The following is a 26,174-nucleotide window of genomic DNA, read 5'->3' as shown; positions in this document are numbered from 1 at the left end:
TGTTATCTTATATGCAAATTATTTTATTTTATTAAAGCCACTGTAACCAGACAAAAAAGTTATTTAATTCAATTAAAAGACTCTTTGTTGTTTGTATTCTCTTTTTACTTTTTTTTTTGTGTGTGTGTGTGTGTGTGTGTGATTAGCATTAGGACTGAACAAATTATTAATAGCGATTGATGGCGTTTAAAAATAAGTTTATGTTTACATACTATATGTGTAATGTGTATGTATATTATGTATATATATATATATATATATATATATATATATATACACACATACATGTATATATTAAGGAAACATATGTTAGATTTGTATATAAAATTTTTATATTTATGTACAATTTAAATGATATACAAGTATAAATATATATACATACAAAAATTTTGTGTGTAGTGCTGTCAAACAATTAATTGCATCCAAAATAAAAGTTTTTTTTTACATAATATATGAATGTGTACTATGTATATTATGTATATATAAATACACACACATGCATTCACATATTTCAGAAAAATGTTTTTGTTTATATTTGAAATATATATATTTATAATATAAATTATATGAATTTAAATATAGACATTTTCAAAATACATACTGAATGTGTGGGTATTGATATATTCATAATAACTATACACAGTACACACACATATAGTATGTAATCATAAACTTTTTTTTTTGAATGTGAGTAATCGTGGTTAATCGTTCTGCAGCTCTAATTAACAGTATGCCACTAATTCTTAAACTTAATTTCTATTGTATTAATTTAATTATAACATCTCTTACACGACCCTTTTGCTTGTTACACTGTAATAAATAAATAAAATGTAGCCTTTCTGCTTCAAAATGTCCTGTTCATTTCAGTGTTACTGGCCGATTCTCTCATTATTCTTGAAACTTACTTGTAATTTCTGAGTAAAAATGTTTTCTATACCCACATTGAATAGTGACCCATCAGTAGTGTTTAGTGAGATATGGATAACATCATGCCCTATATCTGACCTCACTTCCTGTCTCTTCCCAGAGTTTGCCAACAAACAACACGAGAGAATGTCAGACCTGGAAGAGGAGCCCATGAGAAACACACAAGTCACACTGTCCCGCAGCAGTCCAGCCAGAGGGAGTCACGACTCGGAGTCAAAGTCCCTGAACGAACTGAACAATACAGACTCCACTCACTCTTCCCAGGAATCTCTGGAACAGAGTTCCCAGTCCCCAGCGGAGGGGCCAGGCGACGGGTCACCAGAGGAGCACAGCTCAGAAACTCTGCCTTGGAACGGCAAAAGCGCCTGACATCCCACGGACGCTGCCAAGCCTGAATGTTTTTAATCAGAAACAGGATGATGTACATAGCATTGTCCTCATTGTATTGTAATGCTATTATACTCTCGGGCTCGGAGGGCTCATTGTGCAGACGGATGCGCAGAATGTCCCCGCAGCGCATCGTAGAGACGGTAGTGTGCAGTGTTGTCATTGAGACTGTGTTATTGCTGGAGACAGACCTCTATGGTCCTCTTGAGGAAGATTTAGCAAGTCCCTGAAATGCAACGCTACCTATTTGCTTCCTGGGCTTTATTCCTGTTGGGTCAATTCTCTTTTCTCTTTTTTTTTTTTGTTTTGTTTTGTAGACTGTCATTATTTATTAAAGATTATGCAGCTACACTTTACACCATAATTAGTTTCAGTATTTTATTCTCGATACGGCTCTCAGCGGCACATTAGGACAGAAAGGCTGGAAAATTTTACTTCATTCTGGCATGATATATCTCTGTAGACTTTTGAATGTTATTCCCTCCAATTTCCAGAACAGTCCATAAAGAGCTTTTTTTTATTGTAGCATGACACGTATAGTATGTGCAGCTGTAAAGTTTTAGTAGAACATGGCGCCTATTAAATTATGAGCCAATTTTTTAACAGTAGAGGTGCATGTCCTCGAGGGGGCGTTGTTTCATTTTAACAAACCACACTCTCCAAATGAACAAAACTGTGTCCCTTTAAATCCATACAGTATTAAAGTACATAGAAGTGTCTAAATAAATGTTACATACATTGGCTGTGTTCGGATGGAATACTAGCTAACTACTCACCGAATACTGTGCAGTATATACTGTTTCAATTGTGAAACAGAATAATTATGAAACAGTTTAATGGAATATGCTCTTTTAAGTGTTTAAAAGTTTTAGTCTGATGTTAGAAGTCGCTAATATTGTATTCGTTTTCATGAAACACTGGAGATGAAGGGGTCAAATCAAGCAATTTGGCAAATGTGGTAAATCATTTGGGTATTTCATGTAAACTGTGCCCTGTATACATAATGTATACTGAGAAACAGTAATAGTATGCTTTTCTGAACGCAGCCATTGTGCATTACACTGTTCTTCAGAATTTCAGAACATTCATGAGGTACTAAACATGTGCTACCAAATCACTGTATCATGTTTTATAACTTTTATGTGAAAATACTGATCAAGTTTAATTTATTTAATTTTTTTTTCTTTCTTTTTTTGCATTATGTATGACATAAACCGCCCAAAACAAGATTTTTGTCATTGTATCTCTTTTAAAGTCTGATGTAACACTGCTGCCTTCACACTCACACGCATTATGAAAAGCACATACGAGCTCAGGGTCTGTTTAATTGTAGAAAGTAAGTTTATTTAAAGTTTATTAAACAGAAAAGCTTAAAAAAAAAAGAATACTGCATTTCATTTATCAGTCAGGGATGACAGAAACACCTGTAGAATATATCTGTTGAAATCAACTCCTCAATGCCTTTCAGATGAAATGGGTCTAAAGAGTTGTTTTATAATGATGCATTTCATAAAAAAAAGTCTTGTCTCAAGAACCATATAATTTTTTTGCACTGATGTCATTTTCATTTTAATTGAGCACAAACACAAAACAGAAGGCTTAGAAACATGACATAGAAATGTATAGATGTATTGTGCAGTTTCACTTTTTCTTGCATTAATATGAATATTAAAGGGGATTTTCATTATAATGAAAATGAAATCATGCACCACCAACAACAACAAAAAGTAAAAATGATTTTTTTTGGTTGAAATGTACCTACATTTCTTCATAGTTTTTGTGAGATTTGGCTATAATTGTTTAGACTTTCTTTATAATTATGCTACTAACGTCAACAATAAGATGTTGAAATGTCCACAAATTTACTACAGATTTTAAAAGCATTTACACAAAAAATAAAACTGCCCTGTCATTTCATAAAACCATCTCTTTCTGACAGTATTATAGCACATTAATGCAGGCTGATTATTTTTGGGGAAGAAAAAAGTGTGTGTGTGTGTGTGTGTGTGTTGCAGAAGATCTAAAATACTCTAATAATGTTAGCATGTACAGTATCAAGCTTTAACTCCATGTATAATGCCCACTCTTCAGACACTTATGTCATAGAGCCGGTGGGCTGTACAACAGCCGTGTGGGACTTCAGAGTCACGTCTGCATACAAAACAGCCATATTCCTACAAAAATATTGCTTCTGTCAGAGAAAGTTATATCAAAGCAACGGGCTCTTTCCACATGAGGTGATCAAAAATAATATGGCAGGATGTCATTGGCTTTGCAATCCTCCCAGTGTATTGCTAAATCATCTGCGGAGCAAAAGTTTTCTTTCGTTTTCATATTACAACTCATGATGAAATACAACTACATTAAAGTTTATATTATGAAATAAATCACAATACGAGAGAATATAGCGTGGGGAGAAAAAAGGTTGAGATCACTGCTGAAAAAGCCTCTATTTTGAATATATATATATATATATATATATATATATATATATATATATATATATATATATATATATATATATATATGCTTCATCAATTAAAGTTTAAAAGTTTGCTGTCTCAACATTTGGACCTCTTAGTACTGCGTAAATGTATTTATTTACTGTAGATAAAAACTACTGTGTAATTTCCTCGCAAACTATTTCCACTCGGATAAGAAAAACAAAAAATGTTAAACTAAAAAAGGGAAAACAGTTCCCAAACAGTATAATAAATGACCTCACTTCCTCATGTAATTCAAGCAGTGTTACTCTGTGTGACTGTCTTTCCGATCCTCGCTGTTCTCCTCTTCCTCCTGGAAAAGTGAAGAAGGGTCTGTCTGGTTTTTCAGCATCTTTACCCCTGTGAAAAGAACGAGATTTGGGCAAGAGGCAACCTTTCACCTTTCCACAATAGGCGTGAGTTTTAAACCATCTCTGATCCTTATTAATAAGACTAGGCCTATATAACAACCCAGTGTCAATCCCCTTCGTTCTCGCATTAAATCGCGATACAGTTGCAGTATGAGTTTATATAAATGTATCTCTGTGGGGAACTATATGTAGAAAAGTCTAAACAATGCATATTAAAGTAGTGTTCATACTGTAATGCAGCTCTGCTTTGTTTACAGCGGTAACCCTTGTTTGGATCATGATTAAAATCCAGTGGTTGCCTTTAATTTTAAATGGAAACAGCACAGACAAAGCCTTTTTTCATTTTTCAATGAAAATTAGTATTAGTTTTTTTTTTTTATGTAATAATATTTCACAATATCACTGTTTTTTATTATTATTATTATTATTATTATTATTATTAATACAGATTTTCAATCAAATTAATGCAGGCTTGGGGAATAAAAGAGAATTCCTTCATTTGAAAAAAAAAATCACAAGCATACTGTACAGGTAAAATACATGAGTGACTGCATTCTGCTGTTTTGTGAACGTAACATTGGATTCTCTTTTGGTCAAGCATCTTTTTGCTGAATTCAAAAGACACCAAAACAAATTCAATGGACCATCAGATCAATAGAATATGCAAATCGCGGTGAAAGCTTTTCCTACATGTCATGTTTCTGCAGTATTATGTATTATGTGTTCTTGATCTGGTCCTACCAGGGACGAAGGGTGGCTGGTGCTGGTACGGTGTGTCTTTGCGTCGTGGTGACAGGTCTCCAGGTTCCTCAGACAATGTGTCCAGGTGTTTCTGAGAGAGTTTCGGAGGATGATGACTCTCTTGTTCCTCTTGCTGGCTATCGCTGTGCTCTCTACCTGCAGGACGAACACAGCGTGAGTCCCAGCATGCACCTGTCCCAGGGTGACCTGACTTACCCATCTAGAGCCAGCTGCCTAGACTAATGTTTTTTTTAAAGGTTGATTGCAGTCATCTTGATGCAGAAGAGTATAGACAATTATAGGAGGTTATGATAAGCCCCGGTGAAGCATGGTATTTCTGAGCAAACACAACTGCAGAATGAATTAATATTTTTTAAGTTTCATCTTTCATCTGGACAAGCTTGCTGGCCATCTTTATCATGCACTTGGACATTAAAAAATGTAAAAAGTTACTGCTCATATCTACTTCAACGGGTCAAGACCAACATTCCTTGATGCCCACAACTGTTGTTGGTGCAACATATTTTTATATCAGCAATAAACTCTGACATGGATCACATTTTGAATAGTGTCAAGTTACAAAAAAGCATGCCGTTATTGAAAAGCTGAACTGAAAAGCAGGACTTTAATTTTTACAGTTGCCATATTAAATGAAGTGATTTTTTCTCAATTATTGTTGTATCAGGTTTACTGCTGCTACTTTGCACATAAATTACATACTTAACCTATAAGCCTCATGACATTTATTTATCTATAAGACTGGGGCATTTTGGAAGTGGGAGATTAAAAACCAAAAGGAAAGTAACATTAGATAAACAGCACTTACTCAAAATTATTTACTTATTTATTATTATTTTTTATTTCAAGCTCCAAAAAAGTTTATTTCATCAACTCTACTTCACAAGTAAATCCAAACCCATAAATAAATTATTACAACTGATCTGAAAGTGCCAAAAATATGCTGCCCGCATTTCACAGATATACATATTGGAAATATTTCAAATGCCATTTTATCAAATAGAAAAACAAACAGGACGGATCATTTTAGTACAGGGTTCAAAGTGAAGCACAAGCATTTCACTTCACACAAGTAAAACTGATCAAAGGAAGTCATCACTGGAACTCAGAAAGAGGTGAGAAAGTACAATGTGTGTATTTAGAGAAAGCATGTCTTCTTATTCAGAGTCCAAAGAGTGGAGGGGACAGTAAATGTTTAGGAAGGGTCTGCGGTGAGCCAGGTACGTTATTACGGCTATCGAGAGACAGATGAAGGACTGCTCATGTTTTTCTGCTCACTTCCTGAGGTGTCTGCTGTGTCTCCTGTATATGAATATACAAAGCAATGGTAGTAATAATATTCAAAATAATAATAGAACAAAAATAAGAATTTAACAAAAAGTGGAGGAGAGACAGAGACAAAAAAAAAGCCTTGTCAGTCAAGTGCAGCAGATCTTCCAACCAAGCAATCAGCTTTTATTTATATAATCGTACAAAAAATATATTGTTTATGAAGGATAAACACACTCAAAATAAATTAATCAAATCAATAAGTAATTAAACAGAAATTACATGTATTAATTTAGTTTGTATTTTTAAAAATGTAAACAATTTATTAAATCTATTATATGTGCACATTTATTTTGCAATGATAAAATTTATCAATAACCAATTTAATTTGTAATATTTGTTTTAAAAACCTGATTAAGAACCTTTTCATGATATCCACTTACATAAAACTGTAAGTAAAAGAGCTAAAATACTGCATAAAATAAACGAATATGCTTACTAAAACTTTGTATTTCCAGCAGGGTTATTATGGTTCATTAAAATGTCAACTTCAAATTAAAACCATAAAAATTATAAATCATAAAAATATTTTTGTTACATAATAAATAATTAAAAACAAAAAATGCTAAAACTTAAACTATGAAAAATTCTGATTCAAAATATTATAATAAACAATAGTATGATACTACATACTACATATAATTGAATAAATTATATAATAAATTGAAATAAATTAATTATTTATTTAACTGATTTCATTATTTAATTTAGAGTACATTGGTCCTCCATAATTCTCTGCACAGATTTATTCTAACCTGATTTTAATATATTTACAAATGACGGATTGTTACATATACATTCCTAGCTTCCTGTGTATTGTTAAAAGCCACAATATTATCACTTCTTCCCAGTTTTTGTTCTGGACTTACCCCCGTCCCCACTGCTGCCTGGCTGCCCCTCAGTACTGACACAAGAAGCATTGCCATTGGGCTCTGAGCTGTTCTGATTGGCCCACTGAGCTTCGTTGGCAAAATGCTGTGCTGTGATTGGACTGGGCGTGTCTGGGCTGTCAGAGAGCCCCGCCTCCTGCTGCTCCTGCTTCTGAAAGTGCTGCTCCACCACCAGCTGCAGCTCTGCACTCAACACAGGACACACAGCACAGCGCCACACAGTGGACACAGGCTATCAGCACAGGCGTGCAGTGTGCGGAAACAGTGAGAGACCTCTGAACTCCATCCAAATGTATGACATCAATCAAAGTGCACTCAACGGGTGGCTATGGGGCGGCTATGAAATGGAAAATGAATGAATTGCGAGATTTATGCATGTATGTCAAACCAAAAAACTGTTTGGACAAAAAGACAAGTATTTAGTCATTAAAAGTATTTATTGCAGTTCTAATAAAAGTAAATATGAAAAATAAAATCATGAATACTCGATATAGCCCAGCCCTAGTGTCGCTGACATCAGTTTTGATCAACAGCACTATATTTCTTGGTGACGTTTCAAAGTAGAGAGCTAATGCATTGTAAGCTGATAGCTCTCTCATGAAGCAGGTCTGAAAGCATCTTAAGAGCTTTCAGCAGGTTTCATCAGCAGACCTCCAAATGTAAATGTCTAACATACTCATCTAGAACGCCATAATTACCAATGTGTTAATAAAATAAAAAAGTAAATCAGGGAATCCTGAATAATAAACTACTGGTAACAAAACAGAACTGTGATCTACACAGAGACGAAAGAGCGCAACAGATATAGATGAGTTTGTTTCTTAATCAAAACAGGTTTGGAGAATTTCTTAATTGCTCACTACTCACTAATACAGTAATGCTGCAGTGAATGGGTGCCGTCAGAATCAGAGTCCAAACAGCTGATCAAAACATCACAATAATGTACAAGTAATCCACACCACTTCAGTCCATCTTGTAAAGTGAAAAAGGGTGTTTGTAAGAAACAAATCCATCATGAAACTGGTTTAACTTGAAACCGATTCGTTGAAGAAACAAACTCATCTACATCGTCTGAGGGTACTTTTCACAATTGTTAATTTTCAGGTGAATTATTTCTTAAGTCTTTAAACAATGAAATTAATACTTTTTTCCCCCTGCTTCACATCAAAGTATATAATATTATAATTGATCTCAGATCTAGTTGGCTTAAGTCATGGCTTTGAACTCTTAATTGAAGTGCATTTTGAAATCCCAATAGAGAAAGTGAATGAGGAAAACACTCCCACAATCAAGGGCACTATAAAGTGGGAGCTCAATGAACTTCTATACACTCGTTGAGTGTATGGGTTCAGCTCACCACTTTGTCGCAATCAAAAGCAATCGTCTCAAAACTTTTATCGATCTTTTCACAGACAAGAGACCACTAAACAAATGAGGTTCTGACACCATTGAACCATGACTAGCCCACACCAGCACAGCACGCTAGCTTGGCATCACTGCAAATCAGATTGCTTTAGCTGTTTCTGCCCTGCACTGACCGAAAGGATGCTGAGTGTTGATTCAAAACTGCTCTGCAAGGCTCTGCATTTGAGCCCATCTATCTAGTATGATGCATTTCTCTCTCCTCCCCCCACTCCAATCAATAACTCAAGCTAATGTGAATTTAGCACATCCATGCCAGGAAATGGCCTTGTCTATGTGTCAGCGAGGTGGACTCCACTGTCCTCCCTCCCCCATCTCATTGCCTTAAAACTTCGACTTTGTCACAAACGTGGCCTGGCAGACAGTCCACATGTGATGCACTGTGGCACTTAAATGCAGACGAGCTTAAATTAAAACGAAAAAGCTTAAAACGAGTTTAAATCCAGTTTACTGCCCTTGTAATTGGCAAAAAATAAGCAATTATTAAAATAAACAAACTCTAATCTCAAGATAAAAAAATTTTCATCTTTGATCTGGACAAGCACTCCTAAAATTTTTTTTAGGAGTGACAGAATCATTACAAGGCTCAACATTGTATAAATGGCATAAACACAAATAAATCAAAAATAAACTGCAGCTGAAAATCAGGAAGAAGTGAATATTAAATGAAGTGCTAAATGATGGGAAAACTAAAGAATCAGAAATTTAAATAAAATCTGAAAAGCTGTTCACTAGATCTATTGCCATGATCTGTGCAAAAGACTTTACTTTGAATTAAGTCACTGCTTATAATGGTCAAATCTTTCAGATTATTATTATTATTATTATTCATTTATTTTTAATGAAGAACAATGAATGAACACAGGCAGTGTATTTTATTTTTTACATTGGGTTTAAAGTGTTCAAATGTTTGGTATTCTAATTTAAAAAAAAAAACATTTTTTAAACGTTGCTGGATTTCTAGGCTTTTAATAAAATCTATGACAATGATCATGTGATTAATAGATGTTCTTTCTTTTGTTGGAGCTCAAGATGCTCTTTGGATGATTCTCAAATCATGCTGGGAAAAACAGACGCATCTTCACTAGTGTACTCAGACTTTGGACCTGTTCGTGGTTAAGAGTGGAGGAATTGTATTAATATCAGCGACTGATTCATAAGCACACGCAGTGTGAGTAGTCTGTTGAGTGGGCTGCATGTGTGGGTCACTGGATGTAAAACACCGCCTCCATTGGTGAAAGATGTAATGTGAATGGAGAAGATGGCATGGCTGATTAAGTCAGTGTACTGTGCATCACACTGTACACTCACAGATGGCATAGACATATCATTCCTACTATGCAGTAACTTTTCATTACCTTAATATATATATATATTTATATATATTTAGAACTATTTCAAATGTTTCATTTAAAAAAAAAAAGTTTTCTGATCATATTTTATTTATTTTTTTTACTGAAAATCAATTTATAGATTTCTTTTCTGTGTACTGTCCAGTATCACTTTGCAACCTGTTAGTCCTTTGTATAATCAAGTAACAGAGTAAAAGTAACAAAAATCAGCTCCTTAATTACATAATACTCCAGAAAGTGACATCACTTTTTGAGGGAAAACAGCAGCACAAACATCAATAAGTGAATCTATCATCAGTTAATAAGTACCAGAGTACATACATACATAAATATATAAAGCTAATATAACTCATTTTATTTCAAAACAAGTCAAAACATTTCTCATTTTTGTTTAGTTTAAGCTAAAATAACGAAAACTAAATACTCTAAAACCTAATAAAAACTGTATACTTTTATATGTATATAAAAAAGATAATAAAGATGGCAAATCACAAAACAAAACTACTAAAATTTTACTAAAATTAAATAATAATAATAATTATGAATATTAACAAAAAATACAGTATAATGGTATATCAATTATTAATGGATCTGTTATGTTCCGTGCATCACTAATCAGAATCCAACAATATTTATTTGCCAAGTGTGCAAATAAGTAAGATTAAGAATAAGAATAAAAAGCAGTATAAAAATTAAAAATAATATACATGTATATTGAATAAGCAGTAGACTTATGTACCGATTGAGCATATTATAAATATAAATTATATGGCAATAATAATATCTTATAAATATATTTACTCATATTAACTGTATAAATCTAAATATTAATTGGGTTGTTTGCCTCTAAATCAATCCATTTAGACTGATACCGTACAGTTACAGTATAAAAACAGTGATAAAATCAAAATATAAAGGTATAGAAAAATATCAAATGTAAGCTCTATCTTTAGCTCTTAATTTCCATCATCCAGTAAATTTCTTGTCATTGTATGAATAATTAAGTGTAATTCAACTTTCTGAGTTTGGCCTTTTTTATTCTGAAAATGTGGTCCTTTTATAGAAATACTAAATTATGACAAAAGCATTTTAGTTTTTTTTTTCAACTCGAATGGTACTGCAGAAGAGGAATGACTCAGATGGTATGGTTAGGTAAGAGCCTGAAACGTCACATAATATGCAGATGGTGTATATGTTTGAGTGCAGGTCTCATACCTCTCATGGTCGGTGGCGTGTAGACGCTCTGTTTCCTCTGGGCTGGAGAGAGCTGGTCACTCTGGGCCTGCCGTGGACAGTGGAGAGAGAGGATCTGATTTCACACCGACTCTATTTCAGGAGCTTTGCTCCAGCAGGTAATCAATGACAACTGCATCAGAGCTCCACACATCTCATAGCAAACCCTGCACTGAGCATCATAGAGAGCTCTGCAGAGAAGCAGCTGGAGGCTTTGCTTATATACTGCCACGGCCACGGAGACGTCTGAACAGAACACCGTGTGATGTCTGATACAGTGATGGAGGAGACCAGAGTGAAGGAGATCATATCTAATGCTCGTTTGAAGTGCTAGGGTTAATCTCTCATCTCTGTGATTGATATAGATACAGTACTCACCTCTGTTTGATTGCTTGTAGTCTGCTTGTCATCTCCTGAAGGGGAAAAAGAACAGGGGGACTTACTTCGAATCCCAATTTATCTATCTATCATTTTGCCATTAACTGTAATAGATTTGAGGGTTTGGGGGTTTGATTCCTCGGGAACACATGACATGTAAAAATTGATAGCCTGAATGCACTGTAAGTCGCTTTGGATAAAAGCGTCTGCTAAATGCATAAACTTAATTTTAATTTAATTAAATTTTTATGGACATTTTTAATGTTCAGACAACATGTTTTCAAAGCAAAACTTTAAACATTTTTCTTAGCTGCAGTGTAACTAATTGGCTGTTTTTTTGTTCAGGGACCACAAGTTTTTTAACATTCGAGTCACATCTAATCTGTAAGACTGGGTCACAGAACCATCTGTGTGCTTCATTTCTCCTGAGTTTCTATCTCCACAAATTCTGTTAAAGGACACTAAGAGCAGAGCCATATTTAGACCAATTATATCTTGATCCAAGAATGGAATGCATTAGGCAACTAACAAAATTAGATTTTACACTCCCAAGTTTCTTTTTCATAATGCAGAACTGCTTTTAGGAGGCTGACCCATTTATTTCTGTGACTGCACTAAGAGAGGCTTATACATTATTTTAGATGGTATGAAATGTAGGGCTATTTGTTCATTTTAGGACTTGAAAGACCAATTTATCTTCTATATCTTCTAAAAATGTTTTATTTAATTAATTTTGTTTCATGTTTTTTAAATCAGTCGCTAAATTTATTTGATCAAAAATACAGTAAAACAGCAATTTTGTGATATTTTACTAAAATTGAAAGATCAGTTTTTGTTTTATTTTTATTATTTTTATTTGAATATGTTTTAAAATGTAATGTATTGCTCTAATTTATACAGTGTCATTACTCCTTCCTTCCAATTCTTTCTAATTTTTTGATTTGGCACTCAAGAAACAATTTTTATTATCAATATTAAATATTAAACAAGATTATTTGTTTAATAGAAAGTTGAAAACAACAGCAGTTATTTGAAATGTAACTATTTTGTAACAGTATAAATCACTCTTGATCTATTTATTGCATACTTGTTTAATGAAAGTATTCATTTGATGAAAAAAAAAAAACATTCTGACCTAAAACTTTTGAACAGTAGTACATATTTGCCACCAAAATATCTTCAGATGTTACTGCATTTAAATTATTTGTTAGTTGTATTTCAAGTGTCCTCTGTGAATGACATTCTTCATGACAAAATAAGTTGTTTGTAAATGCTGTTTAGTTCGAAAATGAAATTCATATTTTGGAGGGCCACTGTATATATTTAAATATATGTGTTCCTGGAACATTAAACATTTTTTTGAGATGTATCTTACTAAATAAGTTTCCACTGATGTTTGGTTTGTTATGATATAAGAGAATACTAGGTCAAGATACAACTATTTGAAAATCTGGAATCTGAGGGTGCAAAAAAATAAAAATATTGAGAAAATCACCTTTAAAGTTGTCTAAATTAAGTCATAAGCAATGCATATTACTAATCAAACTTAAGTTTTTATATATTTACGGTAGGAAATTACAAAATATCTTAATGGAACATGATCTTAAATTAATGTCCTAAAGATTTTGGGCATAAAAGCAAATCGATCATTTTGATGCATACAATTGGCTATTGCCATAAATATACCAGTGTGACTTTGTGGTCCAGGGTGACATATACTGAATTGTTTTGAATGTATTCTATGAACTATTATATACAATTAATAGTTTTTCATACCATTAAACTATTATGTAGTCTGAGGACTGTGTGCACCACTACTGGACTGTCGTTACACTTGTTTAGGGTGGAAAGAAGACTTTAAAAGCCCCTGATTTCTCTTAAATCCACTGAGCATCTTTATTTCCTCACCTAATAGCCTGACGTTAAGTAGAACCAGAGGCACACAGTGAATTTCTGCTTTTATGGGCCCAGTGGCTCCACACACAAGGACCTCATTACAAAGACGTATCGCACAAAGCGTTTCTGCCAAAGCCACAGGTTCTGCTTTATGAACACTGCACCAAATTACCACTCTAACCACAATAACGAGCCAAGCCGCTCTTCAACTTCATCTTCTGTTCATGGGTACATGGTGCCCAGTTTATGACGAGCAGCAATCGTGTGACGCAAGTTCATAAAGCTTCAAAAACTTTCTTTATAAGGGACCGATTCCAAGTGTTTTGGATCAGAGGAAGAAATGCCAGCCAAACAAAGAGGTGCTTGTTTTGTGAATGCAGCTCTGTGCGTCCCACCTCCTCAACACGCCCCTGCGATCTACATCCAAAATCAGCAGGGGAAAATAGGCAGCACAACCACAACGCCACAACAACCTCCCAGCGATCGCCTGCATCAATCAGGAAAAACAAACAGCTCTGAAATTAACAGCGCTTCCCGGTCATTTGTCGAGTTTGAATGGCTTTGCTGGAGAGCATGTCATCTCTGTTGAGTAAGACCTGGCACCCGACAGGAGACAATAAATGCTCTTAGTCGAGGGAAGCTCGTGAGCTCATAACAAGGCCCTCTTCTCAAGCAGAACTAGCAGATGGCAGTGCTGGCTCCAGCGAGGAGGTTTGGTTAAGCTTTATCAAGAAAACCAGCCATATCTGCCAAGTCCAATACATGATACTGGCTGTGGGTTTCGGTACCCAACCCTACATATGATATCTGTGAGCTTGAACACTCGGATGAGGTGGATCATTGCTGTTTATTCACTGAACCATTTATGAAGACACTCTCTGATTCTTGAGACTCAAGACAGAAACATAAATCTTTACCTGTCATTAGATTATATGTAAAATACATATTATCACTGGAATGTTCCTAATACATATAAAACACTTTGATTAGCAAAATAATGACATTAAATATCACTCACAACCGCTAACATCACCTCCAATCAATTATTTGTACATATGAAAAATAATAGATGTATAATACTATATAATATTTAAAACAGTACTATGTTAAACATTTTAATATAAAAATGTTTAATGTTTAATAAAATATTTGATAATATGGTTTGGCATTTGTGGTTTGTTGTGTGTGTGTGAGTGTGTGTGTTTATATAATACCTGGTGAGTTAAACAATTATAATTATAATTAAGTGTTTTTTCTTTTCTTTTTTTTTCTGTCACAACCATTTTAGCATAAGTAATAATAATTCAAAAACTGATGCTTCAAATCAGCATTTCAAACCAGTGGCGTAGTGGCAGCTGACACCTAAAAATAGATGAAGAATTATTTTTTATAGTCTCAATAAAAAATGTTTACTAAACTTGGGCTATTGTTGCAGTAGTGTAGCCAGAAAAGAGACTCTGGGTGTGCATATGAAAATCTGGGTGTGCCACATTTATTGTCAGATTACTGTGCAAAATTATGGGATAGTATTTTTGTCACACTGCTTCTGTCCAAATATAGCTACTTCTAGTGTTAATTTGCAGATCGTGTCAAAATGTAGTTAATTGTTAAATGTAATAATTTTCTTCCAAATACGATAATTTTGAACTTTAGCTATTTCATTTTGTTTATTTCCATTACAATTTATTCATTTTAAATAAATTATAATATATAAATATAGGATTAAAATGAATTGTAGTTGCTCAATATAGATCTTTTTTTTTCATGTTTTTGTAATGTCTGGGAAGCCAGAATGCGCATGCATCAACAGAAACATTTATTAGCTGAACCCTGTTTTTTTTTTACGTGCCATTTATAGCAAGCCATATTACAGATGATATTACAGATGCTTTGTCAGATTTAAGTTGAAGCGCGTGCCGAACCGTGTGTGGTGAACCGAACGGTTTGGTTTTTTTTATTTCAGCGAACCGTACCATCCCTATTACCTCAATAATCAATCAATTACAGGCCTAAAACAATCATGCCCGAGCAGACGGATATTAGTACATCTCATCACACCGGCACCCGCGTCTAAATCAGTTGTATGGTCTGGTTTTCAGTCTAAAACAGTTGTGTCAAGTATAAATGTCTCGTCTGTTTCGGGAGGTGCGCGCGCAGTCAGCGGAGGCTCGCACCTCCCAACTCGCACCGGAGGCTCACACCTTTTTTTCTCAGATTTTGAAAAATCTTCGCGATCGACTTAAAATGCTTCCAAGATCGACTTGTCGACCGCGATCGAAGGGTTGGTGACTCCAGATATAGCGACCAACTTTTTTTGAGCAAGCTTTGATTATGCGTGACACAGTCTCAATTTGTGGGAGGCACGCATTGGGCTCAAACGCTGTGCGCGCACGCGCTAGCGGGACGGGTGGTCACCCTACCTGGCACACCCGTCTAGAGTGTGTCCACCTTTGTGTGTGGGTCCATGTACATGCTGAATCGACAGGTAAAAAAAATATTCATTTATCACCAATTAACTGTTTGACAAACACTTCCTGCTTCGATGTCCAGATCTGAATTTAAAAAAATCTCCAACATGCTACGAAGTCCCGATCTGAATTAACCGAGCCGCGAACAGGCTCCGAAGTGCCGATCTGAATCAGCCGAGTCGCGAACAGGCTCCGAAGTGCCGATCTGAATCAACCGAGTCGCGAACAGGCTCCGAAGTCCCGATCTGAATTAACCGAGCCGCGAACAGGCTCCGAAGTCCCGATCTGAATCAACCGAGTCGCGAACAGGCTCCGAAGTGCCGATCTGAATCAGCCGAGTCGCGAACAGGCTCCGAAGTCCCGATCTGAATCAACCGAGTCGCGAACAGGCTCCGAAGTCCCGATCTGAATCAACCGAGTCGCGAACAGGCTCCGAAGTCCCGATCTGAATCAACCGAGTCACGAACAGGCTCCGAAGTGCCGATCTGAATCAACCGAGTCGCGAACAGGCTCCGCTGTGCCGATCTGAATCAACCGAGTCGCGAACAGGCTCCGAAGTGCCGATCTGAATCAACCGAGTCGCGAACAGGCTCCGAAGTGCCGATCTGAATCAACCGAGTCGCGAAAAAAAAAATATTCTAAGTAAACAACAATATCCCAAGTTTAGTAAACACTTTTATTGAGACTATAAAAAATAATTCTGCATCTATTTTTAGGTGTGTCAGCTGCCACTGTGGGTTGGTTGATTCAGATCGGCACAGCGGAGCCTGTTCGCGACTCGGTTGATTCAGATCGGCACTTCGGAGCCGGTTCGCGACTCGGTTGATTCAGATCGGCACTTCGGAGCCTGTTCGCGACTCGGCTGATTCAGATCGGCACTTCGGAGCAGGAAGAGTTTGTCAAACAGTTAACTGGTGATAAATGAATATTTGGACTTGAGGCTTTTTTTTACCTGTCGATTCAGCATGTACATGGACCCACACACAAAGGTGGACACACTCTAGACGGGTGTGCCAGGTAGGGTGACCACCCGTCCCGCTAGCGCGTGCGCTCACAGCGTTTGAGCCCAATGCGTGCCTCCCACAAATTGAGACTGTGTCACGCATAATCAAAGCTTGCTCAAAAAAAGTTGGTCGCTATATCTGGAGTCACCAACCCTTCGATCGCGGTCGACAAGTCGATCTTGAAGCATTTTAAGTCGATCGAGCAGATTTTTCAAAATCTGAGAAAAAAAGGTGCGAGCCTCCGGTGCGAGTTGGGAGGTGCGAGCCTCCGCTGACTGCGCGCGCACCTCCTTCTTCTTCTTCTTTTAGAAGCGCGCGCACCTCCCGAAACAGACGAGACATTTATACTTGACACAACTGTTTTAGACTGAAAACCAGACCATACAACTGATTTAGACGCGGGTGCCGGTGTGATTAGATGTACTAATATCCGTCTGCTCGGGCATGATTGTTTTAGGCCTGTAATTGATTGATTATTGAGGTAATAGGGATGGTACGGTTCGCTGAAATAAAAAAACCAAACCGTTCGGTTCACCACACACGGTTCGGCACGCGCTTCAACTTAAATCTGACAAAGCATCTGTAATATCATCTGTAATATGGCTTGCTATAAATGGCACGTAAAAAAAAAAACAGGGTTCAGCTAATAAATGTTTCTGTTGATGCATGCGCATTCTGGCTTCCCAGACATTACAAAAACATGAAAAAAAAGATCTATATTGAGCAACTACAATTCATTTTAATCATATTATTATATATTATAATTTATTTAAAGTGAATAAATTGTAATGGAAATAAACAAAATGAAATAGCTAAAGTTCAAAATGATCGTACTTGGAAGAAAATTATACATTTAACAATTAACTACATTTTGACACGATCTGCAAATTAACACTAGGAGTAGCTATGGTTGGATGGAAGCAGTGTGACAAAAATACTATCCCATAATTTTGCACAGTATTCTGACAATAAATGTGGCACACCCAGATTTTCATATGCACACCCAGAGTCTCTTTTCTGGCTACACTACTGTTTCAAACCAAAAAATAAAAAATCTAAACCTTTACAAAAAGCTGTCTTTGAAAATGTCTAAATATATATCCAAATCTACAACTTCATAAAAATAAGTATTTATGTCTAAAATCAACTAGAGAATATTTACGTAGGTCTTTTATATGGAGCTATATAAAATACAAAATAAATATTATTAAACAAAAATACATTACATTGATCTTACTGGGAGGGTTGAGGTAAATTTCAGGTGTCTGGTCACTTTTGACCACAAAGACCACAAGTGTGACTCCCAAATAAGGAGCACCACATGAATACATAGAGTAAACTTTATTTTTTCAGTTCTCTAGCCTGTTTTGTCCTAATTCTCAGAAAGCATTGATGTCTGACCACAAAGTAGGTGGTAGGTCTCATCAGCAACAGCGATGTAATGCACTACAGAGAGGAAATGGCAAAGCTGGCTGAATGGTGTCCCTCAATGTGGAGAAGACAAAGGAGGTTGTGATGGACTTCAGGAGAAACTCCTCTGACCACCCCCCACTGACCTTCGATAGCTTGACTTTGGAGAGAGGCAGCAGCACTTCATAACCCTGAGGGTGCAAATCACAGAGGACCACCAACACCATGTCATTCTCCAAGAAGGCACAACAGCGGCTACACTTTCTCTGCTGGCTGAAAAGAGCAAGTCTCACTCCACACATTCTACAGAGGAACCATAGAGAGTGTGCTGACCAGCTGCATCCCTGTCTGGTACAGGAACTGCAATGCTGCTGACAGTAAGACCCTCCAGAAGATAGTGAACACAACTGAAAAAAAGTCATTGGTGCCCTCCATCATGGACATGTTCTTCACACGATGCTCTAGCAAAGCCAGCAGTATCATGAAGGATACAATCTCTTCCAGCTCCTACCATCAGGGAGATGTTACCAGAGCATCAGAGCCTGCCCCGCCAGACTGCTCAACAGCTTTTTCCCCCAGGCTATGAGAGCCCTGACCTCAAATCACCCCACCCTCCTCTGAAACCCCATACAAACCCCCTACCTCTATTTTGTGCAATTCTCCTCTATACGCACTAGACACTTTTCACACACACTGCTATATGTACATGATCCCACAAAAGACTGTTTACATGCTCATGCACTACAAATCACCTTGCACTGTTCCCCAGCCAGCTGCTTGACTTATGATGCACGCGTACAGTATTATGTGAAGCATTCGTATAGTCCATATATTTTTCCTTTTCAGTCTATGCATAGGTAAACATTTATATATATATATATATATAGTATATTCATATTCAAAATCTGTCAGTAGGTTAGCTGTGTATAGGTTTATACTGTTTTACTTCATTGTTGTATGTCTGTATTTATGTAGCACTGTGGTACTGTGAGGCACGACATTTCGTTCCACTGTATGTCCACACATGTAGCTGAATGACAATAAAGCTCAACTTGACTTGGCTTGACTTAAAATTGGACGCATTGAGCAATTTCATATTTCTCTCTTTTCACTTGGCAAACACAGGGAATGTTTTTAGCACTAATGCAACACTGTAGATCAAAGGATGTGCATTAGGTGTGGAAGTTATGCTTTATCTGTGTATTTTACCATTTTCATGCTGCCACAGAGAATTATGGGAATTTTTGTCCCACAAGCCTGGCGCCTCATAAGAGTGCTGTCTGGCAAGCTTTGTTGTTATTCTTCATCAAAATACAAAGCGCAAAGTCAATTATGTTGAAAATTAAAATGTAATTATGAAAGATACCAATTAGCTTCCACCTTCACTGTTTAATTTCCAAGCAAAAACATTGTGATGTCATTCACGTGTGCTCAAATCGTGAACGTGATCGTTCTGACATGACTTGAAGGCAGCATTTGTTTAGACTGTGGAATGGTTTCTCTACATTTACAGTGCCAAAAACTGGTTTCTGGTGTGGGCTGTTGAGTGGGATTAGGGTTGAGGTTACCGTGTTTACTGATGACGCTGATGTGCTGGCAGTTCCCTCAAGTGGAAAACTTCATTGATTCAGCTTGCATAATGTAGGTTTAATGTACTGTAGGTTTGAAAACAAAAGTCTTAAGGTAAAGACCACATGAATGTTCCATGAAAGTCTTTAGGAACAGTTATAGTATTTTACTGTATGTAAAGCCAGTTACTGTAAAAAAGAAAAAAAAAACATAATTGTGAGTTTAAAATAAGAAATGAAGTGAGATAATATGTCACACTGTGAGATTTTCAATTGTGATATATAAAGCCACAATTTAGTATGAGGAAAAAATTTGTGGTTTTCAAAGCCACATTATTTGTGAAAGATAGATTTACACTGAGCGATAGAAATCCACATTGTAAGATTTAAAGTCACATTTGTGAGATATATAATAATATTGTGAGGTATAAAGTTACACTTGTGAGATATAGTCACATTTTGAGATATATTGTTGGATAAATAGTAATATTATGAGATATAAAGTAAATTATTATGTAATCATATTTTGAGATATAGTCACATTTGTGAGATATATAGTAATAATGTCAGATATAAAGTTAACATTTTAAGATATATAGTCGCATGGTGAGATATAGTCACATTGTGAGATATATAGTCACATTTGTTAGATAAATAGTAATATTATGAGATATAAAGTAAATTATTATGCAATAATATTCTGAGATATAGTCACATTTGTGAGATATATAGTAATAATGTCAGATATAAAGTTACAATTGTGAGATATATAGTCAAAATTGTGAGATATATAGTCCTATTGTGAGAAATATAAAGACAATTATGAGAAATATAGTTGTATTGTGACAAATGAAGACATGGTTGTGGGATAAGAAGTCATCCTAGGAGATTTAAAGTCACACTGAGAGCTATAAAGTCATTTTGTGTTATTTAAAGTCACAATCTGGGATATATTTCCCTTTTTATTTGCTCTGAGGCAGGAACAGGCTTCTGTATTAACCTTCTAAAGGGTCATTTGGAGATAGTAGGTATAATTGAAGCTCAGCAAAATACATCCCATCCATTCCCCAAATAACCCTGAATTCCACTCATAGATAAGCTGTATCATTCTACATTGAGGTTAAAATGAGAGTTCACCCAGAAGAGACAACACTTGAAAAAGATGAGAGAGCTACAGTGCACCGGTCCACACAGCCTGTCCGGCTGCAGATGCTGACGCAATAGGTGGGTTGTTTGTGCTGATAGTGGCCTGTTGACCGTTGCCACATTCACAGCGTGTTGGGCTGTTCCGAGCCAAGGCTAGATTACAGACGCTCCGACATGAAATGACCTCGTCAGACCTATCAAGCTGTCCTTTAAACCAGAAGAGCACATTTCCTCCCGCAATATCATATAATGATTGTACATGAGAATTGGAGAGGGCCTATTTTCATAACAATACAGAAACCCACGGCTTTATGTAAACAATAGCGGAAATTCAAAAGAAATACTCCACAGCTGAAATACTACAGCACCGAACCTTGAAAAACACCTCTAAATGATGCACAAATAGGCCAACTATTGTATGTTTTTGAAAAGAACAGTAATGAGTTCTAGTACTAATTCATTAGGGATGCTGATCAAGTTAACTGAAGCAAACCTATAGAGTTAGAGATCCGCACAATGAGGGAATACTGAGAACTTTACTCTAAACTTACAGCTTAATGAAAGAAAGACCATTCAGTGTAGATTTGTATCTTAATTTAGATGCACAGAAGGGCTGTAGTTCAATAGCGCCTTGTTTGCTTTGACCCAATGGCCCATGTAGGTTGAACCAGCCCTTTCATTGACTACAAAGAAGCACACAACTTGTTTAATGGTTTAAGGCTCTTACCTGATGCACTGGGTTCATTGTAGATGACCAATGTGGCTGGAGTAGGTCTGCGTTTGCGAATCTGAAGAAAACAAAAAATATATATATATATATTATACTAATTATACTGCCATTAACAAAAGTAAAGTGGATGTAGTAAAACCCATTTAACTGTTTTAAAATCACTGATTCACATCCCCGAGTGGCTTACCAGTTTAATTTAATACAATGTCCAGCTGGAAAAACCACAAGCCTAAGCTGGCTCACTGGTTTAAGCAGATCCCACAGCCCTACCAATAGGAAAATGCCCTAAAACCAGTTAATAGACCAGCCTGGAGACCAGCAGTCAAGCTTAAAGGGATACTTAAAGAGATGGACTATTCTGACAATGTCTTTCCTACTTTTCTGGACCTTGACAGTGTAATTTACTTGGCAGTCAATGGGACAGTCACAAGACTACCAATTTTCATCCAAAATATCTTAAATTGTGTTCCGTAGATGAACAAAGCTTTACGGGTTTGGAACAACATGGGTGTAAGTGATTAATGACTAAAATTTCATTTTGTGGTGGAGTAACCCTTCAAGCTAGTTAAAGATTTTTTTGTTTGTTAATTTTTTTTTAAGCAAAGCAGCAACAGTAATATAATAATCTAAATGAAAATAATGGAATAATACTAATACTTAAATAGCTAGGGAATATTTGTAGCAACAGCCAACAATACATTGCATTGGTCAAAATTTTTCTTTTTCTTTCATGCCAAAAATCATTAGGGTATTAAGTAAATATTATGTTCCATGAAGATATTTTGTAAATGTCCTACTGTAAATATATTAAACCTTTATTTTTGATTAGTGATTTGCATTGGTAAGAACTACATTTGGACAACTTTAAAGGCAATTTTCTCAAAACAATATATATATATATATATATATATATATATATATATATATATATATATATATATATATATATATATATATATATATATATATATATATATAAATCAGAATTTAGCTTGCACTTGTAGTATTGCCATGGTACTTTTAGGAACTTTTGTAAGTGCTAAGTGACAATAACAGATGGGACATGGGCGTAAAATGTTCATGCTGACTGATTTACCCCATGTGCCCAGACACCAGCATTTGTTGTGTGATTCACTAGGGGCAATACAATCAATTCCCTGAAGAAGGCTGCTGGGTTTTTGATCATGTTTATCCTCACAACATGCTGTCTCAACACATGTGAAACAGCAAGAGCTCACACACAACAATGTCGTCCACGTCCATGCGGTTTGAAATATACCTGAACATCAGAGTATGTTTTAAATAAGAGATAAACTTCTTGAGCCATCACCTGACCTATCAAGCCAGTACTGGGTTCTCACAACATGCAATGTTTGTTGATCGTGTACATCTGTTATCAAGCCCAGCCACCTCACTAGTTGCACAACCACAAGTTTCTCATGACCTTAATGTTGTGTTGGTGCAGTGGATAAGACACATGCCGTTGATGTGAGAGACCCGGGTTTGAATCCACTGTGAGACACCAATGTGTCCCTGAGCAAGACACTTAACCCGTAGTTGCTCCAGAGGCGTGCGACCTCTGACACATTTAGCAATTGTAAGTCGCTTTGGATAAAAGCATCAGCTAAATGTAATGTTGCTGCATTATATAATGCGAATGGTGACACCAAGGTAACATTCAATTAAAATGGCAAAAGCTGAGTAAAAACTTCATCCTAACAAAAAAAAAAAAAGACTTGGATTGGGTCTTAAAGTATCTTTCAATATGCAGATATTATTAAATCAGGGTCAGTACACATTAATAATACACAGATCCCTGAACCTGCAACAGACTAGGTTCTTTAAAAAAAAAAGAAAAAAAGAAAAGAAAATTGCTCCAAGAAACAAAGTCGAACACTGCCTTTACTGAGCACAAGAGAGACTGCCACTGATTGGACAAGTCAGCATCGTCATAAAATCAGCCCAGCGCTTTCCTGTTATGACATTGTCAGCAACAGCGACAGCATCAACATCAAACACTTTAACTGACGGGCATGAAGCCTCACCGCTGGATATGGATCCATCAACAGCAGGAACACAATAAGAATCTATTCTGCTGCACAAACAACAATTTTACAAAGAACAAAACAATTTTTTTTTTTTTACCACCAATTCACACTCTTTGAATGAAAATAGTCAACAAAAACTCCCTCCTTGCACTAAAGAGCATTCAAAACACTATTTGATCAAGCCATTAAAATGGTGTGCACTACAGTCTCACTATGTATGACATCATATCATAAAACTGATTTTGGCAGCAATCTGAACAGATCTGATGCTTCAAGACAGCCTCAAAGGAGCCAAAGAACAATGCAGGCCACTCTCTATTAGACACATGCAATAAAAGAGCTTCTCTCTACTTACATGCTCGGCTGCCTGGGGATCCAACTGGCTCTGGAAGAGTGGAACAGCAAACTGAATTTTCTTAGGGCTGTTGGGCTCCATGCTGAACGAGAGCTGACGGAGAGAGAGAGATGGAGACAAACTGGACCCTATTTATCAGCCCCTGTGATTTCCTTTCCCTCCTGTATGGCCCGCCTTCCTTTACTCCACAGAGAGAGAGAGAAAGAGAAAGAGAGAGTGTGGGTGAGAGAGAGAGAATGAGCCACACAGACAAACAGCAGAACAAATAGTCAGTTTGTCCTTCCCACATTCGTGTTGTCCCACTCACTTTGCTGTGATCCTGTGTCCCATAAACCTCAGAGAAGCAGAGATGGCTGCAGGTCTTCTCAGTGTGAGTTTTCCGACTGCTCCGGGACACACTCAGATCTCTCTCTGCTCTGCTGTCTCTCTCTCTCTCTCTTTTCCTCTCACTATCATTAGCAAGACTCAGAGCAATGCAATATAAGCCCCCACCGGGACCTGCTGATGCTCCTACATTATTTATGATCCTGATTCAGGATGCTGTCGGCAGTTTTCGCATCACATGGCCGGATTTCTCTGCATGGGCACGGGTAAACTGGGAGACAAGAGAATGTTCTTTATAATGTATAACAAGCTCTATCACACTGGCACTTCATTTATGGATTTTTAATTATTCAGGGATTCTTGGGAGGTGGGAATGATTCACTGTCCTGCTAAAACAGATGTTTTATTTTTAGCCAGAGCGGATGTAGTATGAATCAAGGATTTAAGATTCAAGGATTTTTTTTTTTTTTTTTTGTAGTAATATGTAAAATGTTCAATTAAGATTCCAGTACTTTTGATACAGTGGATTAAAATTAATTAAACAAAGCTATATCTAGCTGATATATTTTATATTAATAACACTTTCTAAGGCAAACATCACCAGTGCTATAGGTTTTGGTATTTGAACAAAACATAAACTATACATAAAAAGGTATATTAAACTTGAGTGCACTTGTTGTTCTGTACCATCTGGTCTATACAGGCATGAATGACAGCTAAAATGATATGGTATATTGAGGTAGATGTATGTTATTATGTTTCTAGATTTACAATTTTTACATGGCAGATGATAAAACAGGAAATAATAATAATTAAAAAAAGAAAGAATGAATTAATTAATCCAAATTAATATCATAGATACCTGGGGGAGATAATTTCTATTTACTTATTTATGTTGACTTGGGCTATAAGTAACAACAAAACATAGCCTTGGGAACCAACCACAAGTTTTGAACATACACACCCTCCCTTATAAAATGTTGTTTATGTTGTAAATCCAGACATACAATTCATAAATGTAAAACACTACTAGGTTTCTACTAGTCTCCTACGTTTCTAGTAGATATTTCTACTAGGTTTTCCATAACCTTGAAATAAAGCTGATATTAAACATAAATATTAAAAGGACCCCCCCCCCCCCAAAAAAAAAAAAAATGAAAATGAAAATGAAATGTTGCCTTTGTAAAATGAAAAAAATAAGATTAGAACTAACCTTTTGATAATAAAAAGGTTCTTATTAAAATAATAAATTGATATTTATTGTTAAAAGCAACTTTTACATTTTATTAATGAAATAATTAGCAAAATAGTTTTAGCTGCATTCTGGATCACAGCAATTTAACTAATTTTTTCTATCCTTTATTTTGACTATTGGTTTAATATCTCCATTTCCCCCTTCAGGTTGTGTTTTAGACAGACTGCAGACTAATGACCTATTTCAAAGCAGGCAGGTGGATCAATAACAGTTACCTCACTGGCAGATGTCCAGTGACCCGAGCAAGCAGGGTGGCGTCTGTCCTGGGTTAAGCTTAGGATCAATACATGGTCACACTTTGAACTATTATGCCACAGTTTACTTTCATTAATCACAAAAATGCCATCGCTTCTTTTCCAAGGAACTGGACAAATTTGAAATGGAGATAACATCAAGTTTAAATGTGTGTGTACATAATTTACATAATTTATTCCTTTTT

At 36.0% G+C, this 26,174-nt stretch overlaps 2 protein-coding genes across 6 annotated transcripts in view; one reads left to right on the top strand and one right to left on the bottom strand.

Annotated features, from left to right (window-relative positions):
- LOC127965203 (dual specificity calcium/calmodulin-dependent 3',5'-cyclic nucleotide phosphodiesterase 1A-like) overlaps nucleotides 1-2,541 on the top strand; it is a 59,864-nt gene extending 57,323 nt beyond the window's left edge. For all 3 annotated transcript variants that reach the window (XM_052565869.1, XM_052565868.1, XM_052565870.1), the window contains one exon: nucleotides 1,028-2,541. In XM_052565869.1, coding sequence (XP_052421829.1) covers nucleotides 1,028-1,296 — 269 coding nt within the window. In that variant the 3' untranslated portion in view covers nucleotides 1,297-2,541. The remainder of the gene's footprint in view (nucleotides 1-1,027) is intronic.
- A 95-nt stretch (nucleotides 2,542-2,636) lies between these two features.
- On the bottom strand, nucleotides 2,637-24,616 carry LOC127965204 (protein phosphatase 1 regulatory subunit 1C). 3 transcript variants are annotated; one of them, XM_052565873.1, is made up of 7 exons: nucleotides 24,464-24,612; nucleotides 24,157-24,334; nucleotides 21,751-21,811; nucleotides 11,532-11,566; nucleotides 11,136-11,202; nucleotides 4,910-5,065; nucleotides 2,637-4,157 (listed from the first exon to the last, which is right to left on the bottom strand). In XM_052565873.1, exons 2-7 carry the CDS (start codon nucleotides 24,235-24,237, stop codon nucleotides 4,063-4,065), a joined length of 495 nt encoding a protein of 164 aa, XP_052421833.1. In that variant the 5' UTR covers nucleotides 24,238-24,334; nucleotides 24,464-24,612; the 3' UTR covers nucleotides 2,637-4,062. The 3 variants fall into 3 exon arrangements, with proteins under 3 accessions (XP_052421833.1, XP_052421831.1, XP_052421832.1); XM_052565871.1 differs by lacking the exons at nucleotides 2,637-4,157; nucleotides 4,910-5,065 and adding exons at nucleotides 5,736-6,229; nucleotides 7,126-7,329 and having other exon boundaries at nucleotides 24,464-24,616; XM_052565872.1 differs by lacking the exons at nucleotides 2,637-4,157; nucleotides 4,910-5,065; nucleotides 24,464-24,612 and adding exons at nucleotides 5,736-6,229; nucleotides 7,126-7,329 and having other exon boundaries at nucleotides 24,157-24,339.
- Between the last annotated feature and the right edge of the window lie 1,558 nt (nucleotides 24,617-26,174).

This window comes from Carassius gibelio, chromosome B9 (genome assembly GCF_023724105.1).
Source record: "Carassius gibelio isolate Cgi1373 ecotype wild population from Czech Republic chromosome B9, carGib1.2-hapl.c, whole genome shotgun sequence".
NCBI classification, from domain to species: Eukaryota; Metazoa; Chordata; class Actinopteri; order Cypriniformes; family Cyprinidae; genus Carassius; species Carassius gibelio.
This window is presented reverse-complemented; position numbering and strand designations above follow the sequence as displayed.

Bases quoted from the DNA above. Each gene is read 5' to 3' on its own strand.
- LOC127965204 (XM_052565871.1), bottom strand. From the start codon at position 24,237: ATGGAGCCCAACAGCCCTAAGAAAATTCAGTTTGCTGTTCCACTCTTC. The intron at 21,812-24,156 runs GTAAGTAGAGAG...TGTTTTCTTCAG, and splicing joins ATCCCCAGGCAGCCGAGCAT to ATTCGCAAACGCAGACCTAC. The intron at 7,330-11,135 runs GTATGAGACCTG...TGTTGAGTGCAG, and splicing joins CACGCCACCGACCATGAGAG to AGCTGCAGCTGGTGGTGGAG.